General features: G+C 41.7%; 1 protein-coding gene across 27 annotated transcripts in view; it reads right to left on the bottom strand.

The window, feature by feature from the left end:
- Positions 1-19247, bottom strand: part of celf2 (cugbp, Elav-like family member 2) — a 190934-nt gene that overhangs the window by 8220 nt on the left and 163467 nt on the right. For 4 of the 27 annotated variants that reach the window (XM_018694928.2, XM_018694925.2, XM_018694906.2 and 1 more), the window contains 6 exons: positions 18172-18417; positions 16004-16067; positions 10223-10357; positions 6560-6676; positions 2662-2859; positions 1054-1197 (listed from right to left, as the gene is read on the bottom strand). In XM_018694928.2, the coding sequence (XP_018550444.1) occupies positions 1054-1197; positions 2662-2859; positions 6560-6676; positions 10223-10357; positions 16004-16067; positions 18172-18417 (904 nt within the window). Of the gene's footprint in view, positions 1-1053; positions 1198-2661; positions 2860-6547; positions 6677-10222; positions 10358-16003; positions 16068-18171; positions 18418-19247 lie in introns of all 27 variants that reach the window. The other 23 variants (XM_018694927.2, XM_018694908.2, XM_018694910.2 and 20 more) reach the window with 22 other exon arrangements.

Raw genomic sequence — 19247 nt, 5'->3', positions numbered from 1 at the left:
GGCATTTTTATGTATTTCACACTACCTTTGAAGCACACCTTTTAACTGCAGTCTGATCAACAAGCTTCTTGATAACAGGTGGAAATAAATCATTTCCCGACACAGTTCAGTGCTGGATCTCTGTGTGTCTACACTAAATAAGTCATGATGGACTGACAAGGCCTGTCAAAAACTGAAGGACATCCCACTGCTCATAGTTTCTCTCAGTGTTCAGGTGATCCACGTCAGCTTGTTAAGTTTGTGAATATCACGTGACTACTTTGTAATTACCAAGTATTCCGATTATGGGTCCTGTCATTTTACGCATTTTGTGCTGTGCCCTGATTAAAGTACTATCTAGGTTATGCTAGAAATTAATTGGAATTAAATAATTGGAAACATACCAAATGAATATTGTCTCCGCACTTCCTATAATTAGTACCACCTTTCCAGGGAACCCCAAAAGAGAATTAAAGTACATATCGGTTCCTTTCTTGGGAATTATTGGGAAACTTTGGGAATTAAAAGTGTGTAACAGTGACTCAAAATTTTACGCCACTGAAAAGGCCCTTGTTTGATACAAATAATTTACATCCAAAGTCAACAAGAACTTGTTAAAAGCTTGGTTTAGTCGACTACTGGAACTTGCCTGCTGTAAACCTCAACAGTTTTTACTGAAAAGTTAACAAGGAGCACCTGAATGCATCATTATTTTTTGATAGAAGCATTCATGTCATATGAGATGGTAGAGGTGGAAAGGAGTGCATGTTTATACAAAATCTTTACCAAAAACAGGTGTCCTAAACACCCACATTATTCTGCATCAAGTCACATATATCTGAGAAAAATCAGTTTTCCAGTTTTATCTCCATATGACATGAGCACAGCATCAAACTCAGCCTGTCCTTCATCTCCTCAGATGGACCAAACTTTGTGGGCTGTATCTTTCAGAGGATCCAGTCCCTGAACTGGAACACTGACTAGACTAGTAAAGAAAAATGACAGATAACTGCAGGCATTTGTGTTTGTCTCCCTCTTTGGGAGCTCACACCGACGCCTGCGCTGCTGCCGTACCGAAGCACTTGCTAAGGTTTGTCTGTTTGTCGATGAAGACTTTGGCAGAGACCACGTTTCCGAAAGGCATGAACATCTGCAGTATGTCCTGGTCTCCGAACTCCTGGGGCAGGTGGTAGATGAACAGGTTGGCACCTTCGGGACCTGACGGGATGAGATGCAGAGCGGGTTTAAGGTCAGAGCGGTTTTTCATTTAAACAGAGCTGCAGGAGAGGGAGTTCTGCATTGTGGCGATTGGCAGTTGCTGCGCTGTCGTCATAGGAACGGAGCTGAAACACACTGCTTAGCACAATATCGCATGACCTTGAGTTTGTTATTGCTTTTAAACAACATTCTGTCATTGTATTGAACATTAAACAAAGATGAAAGCTTTTGGTTTTCATTAATAATTATATTTCTGCTCTGCTAACAAAAGTAGTTCCCGGTTTTCTTGCTTTTGATTCATTCATTCTTTCAGCTGCATGTCATAGGTTGACCCCTCTCCTTCTATCACATATTTTAATAATCCCAATAGGTCAGATCTCTCAGAATCATTAAATATGCCCTCCATTGCTAAATGAAACTGGGAGGGACCTGAATATTTGTCACATCTTTGTCTCCCTGGAGGGTTTTGAACTCCTGGACGGACTGTCAAAGGAAGAAAGCATCTTTACAAATTTATCTTTGTTGGAAGCAGAGATGAGAACAAACAAACAGTATGTGGCTCTATTTGTTTTACCAGGCATTTCATCATCTGGTTTGTATTCAGCGCTGTCGTCTAAAGCTTTTGGGTAAATTTAACTTGAGCCGTCAGGTTCTGTGTGAAGGTGGCACTTTGCAGCAGCACTGATATGCAGATTGATCAATTTACATTTTCTCTTCATTGATATAATAAAATGTAATGCACAATTATCAACAGAAATGTATAATATTCATAGAGAGGTCTGATTAAACATCTCAGAATGATTCTTTCACTAATTCATCTTAACTGTGAATTATAGATTTGGTAAAATATCCCTTCAAATTTTTCTTTTCTGTTGTTAATTTTCAGTTGATTTTATACTTGAAAATAGGCATTAAGATGCTTTGACCCTGGTATAAATACACAAATGTCTTTCATAAGTGTTTTAAAGCTGATGCTGATTTAAAATAAAATATAAAAATATGTATAATTGTATGTGTATCAAATATATTATACAGGTCTCCTACACCTTCATAAAAATCAAATTCAAGGACTTTTCAAGGACTTACCAGGCTTCAATTCCCTAAAATATAATGGCTCTGTGAAAATCAGGTTTTAAGAACCCTGGTTTCAACAAAGAACCATTTAGTTTACCCTTGTTTTTTCTTCTTGTCGGGGAAAAAAATGTGTTTGTGTTTGTTTGCATATTTACTGTACGTGTTACAGTCACCACTACACTGGATGTCCGTGGGAGCTCTTCTCTTCATGTGACATTTTACCTGGACCAGATTCATATTTTTATTACCATGATAAAAATAAAAATGGTCCTAGGTTTCAGCTGTGTTTAAACACTGCATGTAGTCTACTCACTGTTTTACAGAGTGAATCCAGGAGCAAACACTGAAATCTAACTCCCACTGAGCGTGAGTGATGTGCAGGCTACTGACCCTCTTTCTGGCTGCCGGCGGCTCCTTGTTGCTGCAGCAGGGATTGGCTGTAGAGGGTGGGCAGCGCTGCGGCGGCATACTGCTGGATCCCTGAGTAAGCCTGCGTCAGCGCGTCCATGGTGCCTGCCGTCCCGTTGGTAAGCCCTGCGCCGCCCAGGCCTCCGTTTAGAGCCGCCATACCTGAGAGCATTTGAGCAACTTTACATAAAACCCAACAATAAAGAAAGAAGAGTGCACTTACTCATTAGCGCTCCCACTGAAGGTTGTGTTTTTAACCACACATACACACACTAACACACATCAACACATACGCGACAGTTACCAGACACCACACACACACACACACACACACACACACACACACACACACACTGACGTTCATAAAGACTACACTGTAAGTTACACAAACATCATGACGTCACGTACAGAAGACACATCAATACTGTGTTTGTACACACAAGAAACAACAGCTAACACAACAGACCACAGGACACACACTGTATTAGTATTAACACAATAAAGTACAATATGAGTGTAGCTGATGACAGCCAGAGCTGCTGCACACGTGGATAAAAAGCAGCGATACATGCGCACATATAAAAACGCACTAAGACGCACTAAGACAACAGCAGTGTCTACAACATTAGGACAAAATGAAAAACATCCGAGAGATGACGTGAAAACACAGTTTGTAACCAACTAACAGGGGCAGAGCTCATAATTCACATCCCCTGATCGCCTTCATTTAGTTATTTGAAAAGTCCTGTTGGAACTTTTGTACAGTTTCATAATCTGTGGACCACTTTTACTGCAGTGAAGAAGGTTTAAAATCTACATTTTTACACTGTTATGTGTGGCGCCTACCTCATCACTTTAACATCATCTTAGTGAGTGAGGAAGGGCCTGGATAAGTGACGCTATAGATTTGCTGTATGGGTAATGTAATAGTTTTAGGGGAATGGTGTGTATTTAAAGTGACAATATCGCTGGTTCTTCTGCATCATTTTGAAAAATCTTTTTTTAAATAGTGTATCACAAGTTTTTCAAGTTAGAAAATGTAGAATAATCAGTTGATTGATTATCTGTTAAATCAAAGTTCAAGATTTATTTCTCACTTTCAGTTCTGCTGTTTTTTTCGGTCTCAACACCTTATGTAAGGCACTCTGAACTGCTCTGAACATGAAATGTGTTTTACAAATTGCTAATCAATATTGGTGATTTGCCCACTGATAGACCAAAATGTGAACATAGCTGATCCAAGATGGGATTCCTTTTCAGTCACTCCAATAAAATGACAAAGGAAAAGACATTCTGACAGACTTGTCTGTTAAACAGAAATTTAAATTCCAGATAATCTGCATAGGTGTTGATAAGAGAAACCCGACCACTGTCCATCTTCATGATCTACTCTTTCAAGTATCACAGAATCCCTCTCACTGCTCTGAGTGTGGAGAATTATTCTGCCATACATTCAGAACAGCTAAGTCAAACATCAACAGTGATAATCTGTGCTTTTCCAGCCTGTAACGTCTCACTTTAGGGGTGGCGACAGACACATGGAGTGAGGAGGGAGGAGGGAGGAGGGAGGGGGAGTTTAAAAAGTGAAGGAACGCAGCAGTAACACTCATTAGTTGCTTGTAACAGCTTAATATCACGACGGAGGGCAACTTGTCTGAGGGGGTCTGACATTGGCTCGGTGTCCTGTCGCCTCACCGTCAGACACAGTGAAATAAATTATCACCGCAGAGCTCTGGATTATAGGTCACTCATTTATTCAGGAATAATTGCACCGGTGACCTTTGCAATTCAATTAAGGCCTAGATGTGTTTAAATGAGGGTGGTTGGTGGTGGTGGTGGAGGTTGGGGGAGGGGGGGGGGGGGGGGGGGTGGTTGAGTGAGGGGGGTGCATGAAGAGGAGAGAAGGGTGAGCGGGGGCAAAATGGGATGCGAAACGAAAGCAGCCCATTCCTTTTGAAAGGATGAACATGTGTGTGTGTATGTTTCTGTACCTGTGTGCGCCCAAGTAGACGCGTATATGATTTACACAGCGGATACAGCTACTCCAAGCCGAGGAGCAGTAAAGGTCAGAGGAGAATAATGCGGTGGAAGAGGCCGGTAGTACAGGATCTCTGCTGTCATAACAGCGCTGATTAAGATCCCAGCCCTGTCTCCCCAGAGGTCAAAGGCAGGACACACACCGCACAGCTCGGCAGATGCTGGTGTGGACCACACAGGCTGTGCAGTCGGTGCAATTCATGAGGGTAGACACACGTGTATCTGCTCTGGATTGAACCACATCTTTAAGGAATCTTGACAACATGGAATAACTTTAAAATTTACTTTGAAACAGACACTAGTTTGTCCTCATTGTCATTTTGTATCTTTCTGACAAGAATAAAGTTTTTGGCAGGAAAATGATCAAATGTAGTATTCACTAGGCATGGAAATGATTACATTTTAGTTGTTTTAGCATAGAGATGGTCAAATTTCACACTTTTTCTACTTCAATATAGGAATGTTGGCATGTTTGGTATTTTTGGGACAGAAAATAGTAAATGTTTTAGAAAATGCTCATAAATTTGTACTGCTTGGTTAAAAAACTGACACAATTTGTATTTTTGGCATTGTAACAGACACGTTTAATATTTTCTTGTATCAATGTTGTCTATTTTTTTTTTTCTTTGGCACAACATTTGTAAAATTTGATATATTCTGGGCAGGACAAATTGTGTAGTTTTGGCATAAAATTGTAACATTTAGTTTTTTTTCCTGAAAAATGGCCCAATTTGGTGTCTTTGTCTGGAAAATGATCTCATTTTGGCTTGAAAATGATCAAATTCTGTATTTTGGGCACATTGAAAGTTGTTACATTCAGTCAGTCGTAAATGTCTACAAAACTGGCAGAAAAGTCTGAGTTTTGCCTTTTGCCAGCTTTGCAGGCCTCTAACGTTCAAACCCCTTGTATAGATAACACAACACACACAACAGCGACACAAACAAAACAACGTGATGCGAAACAACTACGATGCGGTCCCACACAGACGGACAGACGCGTGAGGTGACCGCAGCACGCCAACTCTGCCGAATGCACACCAGCACTCTTACAGCAAGCATAACCCAGGACACAACCAGGAAGCGGATGGAGAGATGGAGGAATGGGTGGATGAAATATCAGTGGCCAGATGAATGAGCGAAGCAGCTGTCTTTGAGTGAGGATAGTTTGTTTACAAGTCAAACAGAGACACAGAGAGAGGACAGGGGGAACCAAACTCAGAGTTGTTTGGGGTTTGTTGTGCATTTGTTTCTCTTCTTGTGATCTATTATTTGTTCTTCTGTTCTGAAAATAAAAACATGGAGTTTCATGTTTAAAATAAGCTGATGATTGATTTCAGTCTCCATAAATGAACAGATGATGTCCAATTTCCTACAAGTTCTATTTACACTATGTGCATACAGTATAAATTATTTCCATGTATACTGTGATACATTGTATACAGCCAATGACATTAGAGTTGGTCGACTGCATGGATTTTTTGATATACTCAGCTTTTGTTTAAGTGTATTACATTTAGTTAGTTTTTATTTCTTCTTAGAACAAATTCTCCAGGCTTCGTCCATTTGTATGGTTTTAATGTAGAAAAATCTTGTTCTCTTCTTTAAATTTGTCGAATACTACAGATTAAATATGAGAAATGATTTAAATCATATACAGTGGCCTTCCAAAATCCATACCCGTCAAACTCTAATGATGTAAAATTAGCTGTAACACGGCGTCTCTCTGCATCGACTCACAGGTTGTGCTGATGATGCTGCAAGTTGGGTGTGGATGGTCTGAGGTGGAGGTGTAGGTGGAGGTGGAGTGGCTGATGGCAGGGTGAATACTCACTGTTGACGCTACCTGCTAGTGCATTAATGTTGTTCAGGCCCACAGTTGCGCCTGCCAGGCCCTGCAGGGTGCCCAGAGAGGTCAGAGAGTTCATGGCACCGGCGTTGGAGCTGGCTGTGGTGCCCGCTGCTGGGGGAAGAAAAAAAGAGGGAGGGAGGAAAGGGATAGAAAGGAGGGGGAGGGAGGGGAAGAAAAGACCAGGATGAAGAGAGTGAAAAGAGAAAAGGAGGGATAAGGACGGAGGTAAAGAGGGAGAGTAGGAGACAAAGAAGCAGACGTGTTATACAGGTGTTTAACAAACATCAACAAGGTTCCTCGAGTAGAGGTGAAGGCTTTCTTATTAAATACAAATTCAAACTCAGACTATTTCATACAGCCTGGCCTTTATAGGATTTATACAGAGGGTGCTACATGTGATGTATTCAACATCAGGAAATTGTCTGAATTTTTAAATATCTCTGTTATGACTGCAAACGACTGAAACCACTGCTGAGAAGACTGGCTGCCATTTTCACCTCTACCAAGGAGGTGATGTTCTCAGTTCTTTGTTTTTACATTAGCAGGAAATTGGACCTAAGACATCTCTCCTGGTGGAAAGTTAATAAGTGATTACGTTTGGTGGAGATAGCGCCACCATGTGGAGGATGCACTCCATACATGCGCGTCATCTAAATATTTTGCGTGTGCGTACCACGGATCAAATAAAAATGGCGACAAAGAAGAGGCGCTTTGTCTGGTGCAAAAAACATAAAAAAGACAAGCGCTGAGAGCGAGAGGGTTAGACAAGAAAGCTCATGAGCGGTTGGTGTGTGGACCCTGTGTGGTGGGAATGTAGACATCCATAAAGAGCCTAACGTACACACTCCGATAACAAAATTTATGTGACACAAATCCTAATGGACGCTCATGTACTTGCCAATGGAGAAACTATAACACTGGCTGAACAAAAAGGAAGACATATAAGCAAAATCAGGATTCCTAGGTTGAAGATAAATTACAATACTTGACGCCCATTTCTGCCTGAACAGATTTTCCACCATTTTGAATTTATTTATTGTGCTACATTATTCCATAAAGATTACTCTGGGATTTGATTCCTTTAATTACTTTCCAGGCTGTTGAAAGCATGGCCATGACACTGCAACCAAATTCAGAAGATGGTATTTTAGTGGACAGTGCCACAGCAGCATGACGAATTTAAATGGCTGTGACGAGTTTAAATTATCAAAGTGAGTCAAACAATTAACTTTTTCATCAAAAACAAAGCACTAGAGCAATCATAACAACTGACTCACCACTGTGTATTCTGATGCACGATCTGAACCCAGGTGCAGATTATAAACTTAGATTTTCAATCATTAAAACACAACTGTGCAGAATTAAATTGAAGCCTTGGCAGACGTTGTGCACTCAGATTTCTTAGGAACTTCAGAGGAACTAGACACCATTTTTCTAGTCCAATAAAGCTGAAGCTTTCTGAGTTTCTGGTGAAGATGAATGCAGGAGAAAACACTTCATGGATCTATATAGTGTCTCATTTCTATAGAGCCACAACCAATGAATGGAGAGAGTTAGAAACATCTCTTTGACAGGGAACACTTGAGTTCAACCAGTTTTCTCCACAGTGGTTTTATTCTTTTATGGATCTATATAGCATCTCAGCTGATTTGATAGAATAGTTTAGCGTTTTAAGCACCTCTAATTGATCTAAGAAGTTGCAGCACCTTGAACCTACATATAAAAAACCACATGTGCAAAATAATATGAAGATGAAAACACATCTGCGATTGAAAAGAAGAGTTCATTGTGGTTTGTTTTGATCAAGGAATATTCACAAAAGCATTCAAGCTGATGCTGTAATGGCATTAAAAAACACAAAAACCATCCAAAAAAAGCAGACATATGTACAGAAAAGGCGAGAGCACAATTAGAGGAGACCGCTACGCTTACAGGTCATCTTTCTGAAATTTTTTACAATTGTGAAACCTTTCCTTCTTATTCACAGCGTATTTAAATTACTTTCCCTTGTGCACAGCTGGTTTCTAATTCATGTCGTCACTGACACCAAAACACACAACACACACAACAGACAATGAGTGAATTCAACACAGTGGACACAACTCACACACATACACCTGTACACACACCGATGTGAAATGTGTGCCATACTGTACACAAAGTCTACTGTCAGTGGTGGTGGGTGAGATGGAGGGAGGTATGGCGCACAAAGCTCGCAACCTTGTTCTGTTTTCAGACAAAAAAAAGATTTAATCTATTCATTTACCCTTGATCTCATCAAAGCGATGCCAACAAAGCAGGATTGCCGCTGAATATATTAAGAAATGGTGTGATAAAGGGAGCGTTATGTCGGCACAGGGTGCAAAACAAAAACGCTGGCCTGTCTCCATGCAGAACTGTCTATATTTATCAAACTGGTGTGACGTTTTCAGTTTCATTGACACATGCAGTATAGCGCCACTCATTCACACCGAGCACTGAGCAGCTCAACCTGAGTGTGTGCCATTCAAGGTGGGACTGATATTCAGAGTCAGAGAGAAAGAGAGAGAGACAGAGAGAAAGAGAGAGGATAGAATAAAAGGGGGAAGGTGAGAAGTATGGAGAGAGTGAGCGAGGAAACGCAGAGAGATGAGACAAGAACGGGCGTTCATGCCAGTGCGAACCAGCTTGGTGGAGGTACGAAGTGGGATGGAGGCGGCGCAAGCGTTAACGTGGAGGAGGAAGACGAAGAGAGAGAAAGGGAGGGGGGGGGTGTGAGGCGTGAGGGGAGGGGGCTCTTCATATTCATGCTCTGTTGGGAGTGCGCTCCAAAAGAGACGGCAAAAACCACGGCTGCTGGAGCGAGGCCGAGCCGACATGAAAGGGGAGAATGATGGAGCAGAAACAGGGAGCTTGTCAAAAGGAGGGCAGCAGCAAAAGACGAGGGCAACGAGAAGGAACACAAGGAGAGGGGCAGGAGGAGGTGGAGGGAGAGAATGAGGCAGTGTGGGAGAGAAAAGGAAGGAGAGAATCTGAAGGTGGCGATATTTAACCTGAATCGAGTTCACACATGAATCTGGTAGTTGTTAAACCCCCCCCCCCTTCCCCCATCACAGCCGTGAGCAGAGACATAACACCAGCACACACACACAACAGAGGTGCAAACAAACCCTGTCTGCCGGGAAACAACAAATCTACACTCCTAAAAAAAATCCTACATGGGTCTAAAGTACATGGGAAACATTTAAGCACAAAACACACACACATGCACACGCGCACACATATACAGTGCGTGTATCACGAGATGGCGTGGTTGTTGGGCCACATGGTGAGGAAGTGAGGTGATCAAAGACAGGAGGACGCAGGTAGGCGGCGCATCAACAACACAGCATGGTTTCTCTTAAGATGAAGGTCTGAGAGACGGTGGATACACACACCATGGGAATGTGCCAGTAAGAGGGTCAACAACACTGACGGAGATCTGAACAATGGAGATGGTTATGTTTCGGCAACGATGATCGGTTGATGGTTTCAGTGATGGCGGTGAAGTGCCGGGATCACGGGGGGTGGGGCGACAACACTGGTAATGGCAACGGTGGAGAGCGGAGAACGTAGGCAGGCGTTGGGCCCCCCCACCCCCGGCGTCGGACCCCCCAACCTGAGAGGCTGCGGCGTTACCTGGGCTGGCCAACGCTCCCAGGGAGGCGGCGTTGGAGGACAGGGGGTTTGCGGTGGAGGGGCTGGCTGAGTTTTGGGCCGCCGCCGCTGCCGCCGCTAAAGTGGCCAGGTTCTGCAACTGCAGAGCACTCATACCTGGAGAGAGGAGCCAGAGAGGGTGGTGTCAAACCTGGGGAGCGAGGCTGAGGCGTGGCTGGGTCGCCTGGCTGGACCGGGACAGTGTACCACAGGACAGCACTGAACATGAGTTAGCTGCTTGGTGTCCGAAGGTGACAAAGAATAACAGTGGAGTGTGTGGAGTGGCTGGAAATCATCTTCATACTGTCTCCTGCTCTATTTTTAGACAGTTTTAGAGAATCTTTGCCACTGTGAAGAGTCTGCAGTGTGTGAAGGAAAGCACTACAACCACTGACTTCACTAATAAGTCCCCAATGTGTTTAAATCAGTAAAAGCAGCTGTTGTAGTGTTTAGGTTTGCTGCATTTCTCTGAGGCAGAGCTGCTCTGGAGGCAGAAATCATCTCACTAAACTTAACATTCTTTGTCTAAGTAGCACTAGAAAAAAGCTCAGTGGGAAAGGCTAGAAAAAACACAGGAGCAAACTAACCTTCCTGGTCTAATTGTGGGGGATTTTTTGCCTATTTTATCATTAAAGAAATTTTTGACTAGTGCTCCTTTGTTGCTCAGCTAGCTTGAGCTTGTTAAATTAAAAGTCTAACTGGAGTCCTGGGTCATAATTAGAGACTGACTGATATGAGATTTTTGAGGTTTATATTGATATTGGGATTTGACATTTTAAAAGAGTGCTTTAGGTGCGGCAGGTTCCTTTTTAACATTTGCCTGGAGATAACAGGTGAAATTTACCCTGGCTCACTGACAGTTCCCTTTTTATTCTGTGGATCAATAAGCATTACCCCTGTCAATAAAAGTAATCAGATAATAATATCTGTCTTTTTAGGGCTGGATGATAAAAATGATATAAAATCTTAAAATTATTTTGTGATACATCCTCTACATAAAACAAATAACAATAACAAATACCAATACAGGAAATAGTCAATAAATGTTTAATATAATTAATTTCCATGTTTAGATAGCATGTACAGAAATCAGTCACAAACTGCCAATCACGTCACAGGAACAGAGGTATACACTACGTAAGTTAGGTCTTACAATAGTTAGGTTAGGTTGGAGTTTAATTGTTTTTCTGCCTGTTCCACTGTTAGGCAAGTGTTGGTCATGTCCTGACCACAAAGAAAGCAAAAATCAGCCTTTAAACTTGGAAGAAATAATGATTTGGTATTTATCGCAGTAATTATCGCTATTGACTGAGTGAACATTTTTTGGCCCTATCACCCAGCCCTATGTCTTTTACATAAACTCTTAACTTAAAAGAGGATATTTTACTTTAAACTTTAGTATTGAAAATCATTCTAAATAACATTTGTGTAATAATAACTGGCAATAAAATACAACAAAAACAGTGTTTTACAAATGTAAAAACACTGAAGCAATATTATTTCTATTAGTATATATGTCAACTCTGACACCAATATCTGTCATAAGTCAATATCAGCCTGCTATTGATATCAGCCAGGATCCAGTCGTGATGTCACATGATTGAGACTTCACTTAAATCTAAAAATTAAAACTAGATCCCACTCAACAGTATACTGTATTTCAGGACACCTGCAGGCTGAACTCTCCCTCATTGTTAATCTGCACTGTGGCATTAGCATATGGGCCTGTGCTTAAGCATAATTAATGACTACATGCCAACACCTAAGTGATGGTGAAGCAAAGGCTATAAAACACTTTCTGTGAATACAACTCAACCTTTCACCTTCCTCCATGAATGTGAATGAGTTTGTGCAAGTGTGTGCGTGCCCATTATGAGGACTCAGTATAGAAGCAAACAGAATCAGTCATCAGAGCAGAAAGTTGGTCTTACCACAGAGAAGCTTCCTCTGACTCATGAGCTTGTTAGAGTTAAAAAGGGTGGACATTGTCAATGTGAGGTGTATGTGTCGTATATACAGTCTGGATGTATATACAGTACCATGGGAATACACACACACTCGCACACTTCACACACGCACATACATACATACAAATAGACACACACAAACAAGACACCATGAAGAAGATCCATCTTGTTTGACACTGTGGTGAATGGTTTGAGGTTGGAACATCCAAACAAAGATATCCTTCACCCAGACGACCAAACCGAGCGCAGCCAATGACAACAGATGGCTGGATTCATCACTGGGATTCACAGTTCTGACTGCTAAATTAAATTAAATAAAAAAAAAAAAGAAAAAAAAAAAAGAAAAGACAGAAAGGCGACTGCCAGCTTCTAAATGCTCTGTACTTGTTTTGAGGTGATGTGCTGCTGCAGCAGGAAGTGTGTGTGAGTGGAAAAGCAGAAGTTAAACGTGTGTGTGCTTGCAGTAATGAGCATGTATATTTGAGTGTGACTTTTTTTTTTTTAACTCATCTTTGCTTACTTACGAGCGCACCGAAGCCAAAACCAATCTTGTTTTCAAAGCGATTTTCTCCAATTTTCTGTGATACATCAAAAGCTAAAATGGATTTCTATTTGTACGCAAGGTGGGAATAAAACAGCTGTCGTGCTTTCTATCACATTCTGTGAACACTTGCTAAAATCTCGCACTAATTCACACAATGGTGTTTTGTTTTTTTCATGTTTTTTTATAAGGAGGATAATGCACCACATGAGCAAGACGACAGGAGGTTTCAATGCTGCCGGCCCTTGCAGACCCACTCCTGACACTACAAAGCAGGTTTAACAGAGAGATGAAGGCTGTTTATGAGAGCTCTCCATCACAGCTCTTCATAATACTATAAGGAGATTTTTATTTCACTGGCCTTTTCCCCTCTGCGGGGTTTAGAAAGCAGGTGATTGGATGAATTTGACCACAGAGGCTCAGATTCCACCCACACAAACATTTAAAGGATAATACCCGTCAGTATGTTTACAATGTAAACAAACAGTCGTAGATTATAGCATCCACTTCCTTCACAACTGTTCTAGCTGCCCTTTTCTCTTCTTGTTGCCTTTCCTTTCGTTTCTTTGACAGCATTCTCCCTGTCTCTTTCCTCTATTTCTTTCCTTTATCTCTTTCTTTTTGCCTTCCCTTCTCCTTCCTGTATTTTTTCCTCTCTTCGTCTTCTTTTTACCCTTTTCCTGTCCTTTTCCTTCTCCCAATCCTGCCTGCCCTTCCTATTCCAAATGTGCTTTTTCCTTTCTCTTCTTCCAACCCCCCCACCCCCAGTCTTTTCAATCATCTCTCTCTCTTCTTTTATTCAGCTTTTTTTTCTCTCCTTTCCTTCCTTCCTTCAATGACACCAATGGCCAATTCCTCCTCATTTCCCTCTCTTTTTCTATTTCCTTTCCTGTCCCTCCATTTTCTCTTTTCCCATATCTTAACTGCTTATCCCTCCTCATTTTCTATTTCCTTTCCTCCCTTATTTCATCCAATTTCTTCCATGCCCTTCTCCCCCTTTCCTTCTCTTGCACCCTCTCACTTCTTTGTCTCCTCCTTTCTCCTCCTTTTTACTTCCGTTTTTCTCTATTTCAGTTCCGATTTTTCTTCCTTGTCTTTTCCTCCCTCTTTTCCATTTTCCCTTTCCCTGCCTGTTCTATCTTTCCTCCTCCTCTTCCCAGCTTTTCACTCTGTATTTCCAATCCCCTTTCTTTTCTTTTCCTCAAGCAGACGACAGAGACGATTCCAGAGCAGCTCTCGTTCTGTCTCTCTCCACACAACCTCTTTTTCCCCCCTTCCTTTCTCAAAGCAGCTCTACACCAATTCTTACTTGCATTTGTCAAAGGCTATCTCCCTCATTGAACATACATTTTCAAGACAGTTATAAGGAGAAAAGGAGCAGGCAGGAGATAAAAATAACTGGGTTAGAGGGGAATAAAGTAGAGATGAAGCCGCACAGAGAGAGAAAGGGGGAGAGAAGGCAAAGAAAGAGAGACAGTATGAGACAAATACAATCTATTTCCCACATCAGAGTCAGAGTATCCGGGCTGTGCAGATGGTACACGAGTGTGTTAGTACGTAGTGTGCGAGGACACGTGTGTATGTGTGTGTATGTGTGTGTGTGTGTGTGTGTGTGCGTGCGCACGCCCAAAGCAGCCTGTATGGCAGAGCTGGGCTGCACCAGGCTGGCGTTGGCTGCATCTAATTGAATGCTCATTGGTGTAATTGAAGCCTCTCAGCTCTGCAGCTCCTCGTGTTAAAGACTGGGACCAGATGTCATTCAGCTGTCTCACATCTCCTGCCAATCACTAATGCGCTCTCTCTCTCTCTGTCTGTCTGTCTCTCTCTTTCTTGCAGATGGAGGACTAACAGATCTCCAGATTCAGACACCGTTACTCACCCTTGGTTCCAAATCCCACAGCCTATTTATCCCTTGTGTGAGTGTGTGTATTTGTTGGGATAACGTGTGTTTGAGCTCAGCAGCACAGTGGGCAAGAAATTTAAAACAGCCACAGGGAAATTGCAATGGCATTGTAACTCGAGGGAACATGACAGAGAAGTGGATACAAGACAGGCCTCGCCACTTAAAAAAAAAAAAAGCGTTTTCTGGCAATTTCTTCAACCTGCTTCCCTGCGTCGACTTGACTAAACAGCGTACAATTAAAAGCTGACACCTTACCAAGAACCCAGAGAGGGGTCGAAGAAGAGGAAGAAGCGAAGGAGGATAGAACAGACGAAGGTGAAGGATGGAGGGAGGAGGGAGGAGACGTAAAGGTGAGATGAGGAGACTGTGATTGAAGAGGGTGGGAGGTGTGAGAGTATCTGCAAAAAGAGGCTTTGAATAAATAGAAAAGAGAAGGGAGCGAGAGAGAGTGGTGAGAAAGAGGAGAAGAGTTTAATGGAAAGAGAGGAGAAGTCAGGGATGATGAGAGAGTATCCACGGGTCCCTGGAAGTCTTAAATAACCTAAATTTAAAGCCCTAAAAAATTATATTTCTTAAAGACAGAGATTTTATCTTGTTCAGCATTTAATAGGAGGCTTCTTGGCATGCTCCAGGCTTAGATTAATACAGAACTGGGTTAATACAATATGCATTTTTTATTGCAGCAGCTTCACCTGAGAGAATTAGACCGTCCCTTACCACTTTCTTTCCTGTTTCCTTGTGTCCCTTTTCTCGTTCACCCCATTTAGAAAGAAAACTTTCACTGGCTACATTCATTGCAAATAGGTTGATTTTATTAGCTTCATTTTATTCTTTCAACTGGCTTTAAACTTGAAGTGTTGAAGCACTAAAATGACTATAAAAGGCTTAAATTTCCCTTGAACCTGCAGATACTCTTGAAAGGAAATGTGACAGTGGAGATGACAGATCACAGACCCTCCGCAGTAAGAGAGCAGTAGATGGCGCCAGCCTGCAGATCAAGATATCCACAAAAGAGAAGCCACTTTTAACCATTTTCTCCACTCCCCTTTCTTTCTCTTCTCTCCTTTCTGTGATTCATCCATCCCTGACAAAGCCTCGGTGTTACTGTTACACGCCCAGGGCACAACTCTTGTCTGGCCTCATTAAAAGATCAAGATAAATCTTAGCAACAGTTAATAAATCTTCAGGGCAAAGATCTCTCTTTACTCCACCACGCGAGTTCATCTGTTATGCTCTTTGGTCCTCTTTTAGAAGTCTGTGAAAAAAAAAATAACAAGAGAGGCGCAACAAAGAGTCCATTGCCGCGGTAGATCGTGCTTTCAGGGGAGTTTATCGACTGATTTTTGACTCACCGGCCATCTGCTGGATCCCGCTGAAGGCTCCGAGGTTACCGGAGGAGGTTGCCTGCTGAAGCAACTGATGACAAGAAAGAGAGCAAGAAAGAGAGAGGAGGAGGAGGAGAGATGAGGCAGGAAAAAAAGAAAAAGGAGAAACAAAGTGAGCTGGGTGGATACAGAAAGCTTAATACATGCCTATACAATGCTACACTAGGAAGCTAAACTCGTAATGAGCGGTTTAGCAATGTGGTTTTTGCATCAGTGCTCGATGAGTAAATGAGCTGCTAATATAGTTTGATCTCTCCTCTAAGCAAACACTGTTTGTATTCCACCATGATTCTCCCAGACAAGTTGAGCATGAAAGCTCTAATCTAGCCGACTAATTAGATTCCAAAACAAAAGTGGAATACTGATGCTGTCAAAAACTCATCCTTCAAAGACTTGAATTAACAGCAAATTAACATCTTGTTTCTATTGTGTGTGTGATTTTTTTCTCCTCCAGAATAGAGCTTAATCTTTTCAAAAGACTGAGAGAGAGGACTGAAAGAGCAGAAAAATCTGGGAGCCCAATTCACAAAACACTTTTTATCTCATTTTTTTTTCTTCCCAAAATTAAATCAATATCCAGTAACGGTGGGATGTTTGTCTGAGCTCTGTTTTCCCGTGTTGAACAGACAGGTGCGAATTGCACTTAGGATCAAACAAATTCAGAATCAAATCACAGACTTGTGAGATGTTTATTTTAAAGGGAGTCTGGGCAGTTAATTTAGAAACTGAAGAGCAGTGAGTCAGGGGTTAGCGCCGAAACTTTCTGCAAGAGGAGTCCCGAGAGTGAGTCTGAAAAGGCTGAGGATCGCAGAGGGAAGGGAAGAGAATGAGGTGTCTGAAGACAAAGAAACCCAGTAATCAAACAAATCAACAAGTCTCAGATGCTGTGCAGCCGAGCTTCTGCTGCAGCAGTTCTCAAATTGGGGATCAGTGGATTCCCTGGAGCTCCTTGCTGTCCCCAGACATTTTTTTTTTTTTTTGTTGTTTAATTCTACAAGAATGTATTATAGTTACAGTTTATATTGGAAAACTACAGTAAGAACAGGCTTCACTCTTAAGTCTAGTATCCCTCGTCACTTTCCTGTGAAAATCTTTGAAAACATTTGCATCTAAAATGTTAATTTTTCAAAAGCTAATAAGAAAAATCTTGTCTTTTGCTTTGCAACAAAGCCTTTTCAGTTAATCTGACAGTTTCTTTAATGTTTAATTTAGCTTAAGATGTAAGAGAATCCTTTAGTTTATTTGACATTCTCAAAATTAACAAATTTTTTGATTCAGTAGATGGATTTCATTGGACAATATGCAGAATAAGATGGAAGTCCAGAGAGGACACTGGTAAAAACCTAGAAACTACATGTTTATACTTCATGATATTTTTGCGTTTTGAGCTACGTTCTCACTTGGGAAGGGCAGGGCTTTGAGACTGAATCCCTCTTATTGTCAGTTGAGGGCAATAAAACACTCATGTCACTGATGTTTTCAACACTCAACCAAGACCACCATCTTCCCTAAATCTGACCCGAGCTCAAGTTGCTAAATCACAACCATAAAAACTAGTGGATACTATACAGAAAACAGTAAAAATGTTTTCTTGTGTTGATAAAAAATATAATACAGGAGTCAATATGTGTATATATATATGTGTGTGTGTGTGTGTGTGTGTGTGTAGAAATATTTTGTAATTAAAATTAATTTCTGAACAAAATTGACTGAAAAATCAAAAATTACTGAAGATTTCTGACTTTCTGGCTTCCCATAGACAATTTAGACACATTCATACTAAACACATTAATACTTAAATAAATATATCTGTACATTAAGAATGTCATTAGAATGACTTTGCATGGAGAATTTCAGTTTTTAAGAGGGAATAAAATACAGTAAAAAAACACTATATCAGCTGTATTTTTGAGATATTAAACATACAGTATGATCTTCTGGAAGCCTTAAATCCAATTCAGAGACCTCATTTCCTCACTATGCAACACTCCCAAGAGGGGGGTGGAGGGAAGGAACAATAGCAGGGCTAAAGGAGGAATTAGAGAACAAAAGAAAGAAGGGAGGAAAAGACGACAAGCTTGTGAGGGTATTTTTGGGACTTTTTGAGTTGAATGTGTTTTGGTTGGGGCACTGACTGCGGCGGCGCTGGCCATGGGGCTGCAGTAAGGGGTGGAGGAGGAGGTGATGGTGGAGGTGGGCGACGCGGCGGCTCTCCTTACAGCCAGATACTGTGGGGTGAGGCCGCCCAGGCCCGTCAGGCTCCCCCAGGTGGTCGCACTGTTGAGCTGCTGCATCTGCTGTGCCAGCTGCTGCTGCAGACGCCGCTGCTCCTTGTCCTTCTGCGTGTCGGCGAACTTCACCACGATGGGGGACGAGCAGCCCTGTGGGAGGATGAGGAGGAGGAAGAGGAGAGGGAGAGGAGGAGAGCGGAGGAGAAGAGGAAGAGATGAAAAGGAAGAAGAGGAAAAAGCAGGGGAGAGGAAACAAAATGAGGAGAAGAAAAACAAAGAGGAGCAGAAGAGAACAGATGAACAAGGAGAGAAACAGCAAGAGGGTAGAGGAAAAAAAAAAGAACAGAGAACAAGAGAGGAGAGAAGAAAGAAGACAAAGAGACAAAAGAGGAGAGAGAGATGAAGAAAAGGGAGAAGAAAAATAAGAGGGAGAGAAAAGAAACAAAAAGAAAACAAAGGAGAGGAGAGGAGAGAGATAAAATAAGAAGAGAGGACAAAAAAGAAGAAAAGGGGAGACAGGAGGGATAAAGGGAGAATGAGAAGAAGAGGAAAGAAGAGATAGTTAGGGCATAGGGTTTGTTTGCTCACATACTTGTTAAAAACGTATAGAATTAAATGATTGACTGTAAATGATTAATGTACTGTATATACTTATAATGAAGGCTAGATAATGAAAGTTTCTATGATGATGGGGAAGAGGACACACACACACACACTAACACACTCAGGGGAAGGAAGAAGTCACAGCAGTGGATCCACAAAGACCAATCACCACACATTTTTATATTAACAAACTTTACATCAGCAAAGAAAGCAGAGAAAAAATCTGTTCTCAATTAAAACCTCCTACTAAAACTCCCTTTAACAGACCAACACACACACACAAGCACACAGTGACACAAGACACACACACACTCAGAGTCACACAGGAAACTTGACTCTAAAGCCAGTGGGGCTTTCTTCTTTCCCCCCACAAGGGC

The sequence above is a fragment of the Lates calcarifer genome, linkage group LG18 (genome assembly GCF_001640805.2).
Source record: "Lates calcarifer isolate ASB-BC8 linkage group LG18, TLL_Latcal_v3, whole genome shotgun sequence".
Classification (NCBI taxonomy): Eukaryota; Metazoa; Chordata; class Actinopteri; family Centropomidae; genus Lates; species Lates calcarifer.
This window is presented reverse-complemented; position numbering and strand designations above follow the sequence as displayed.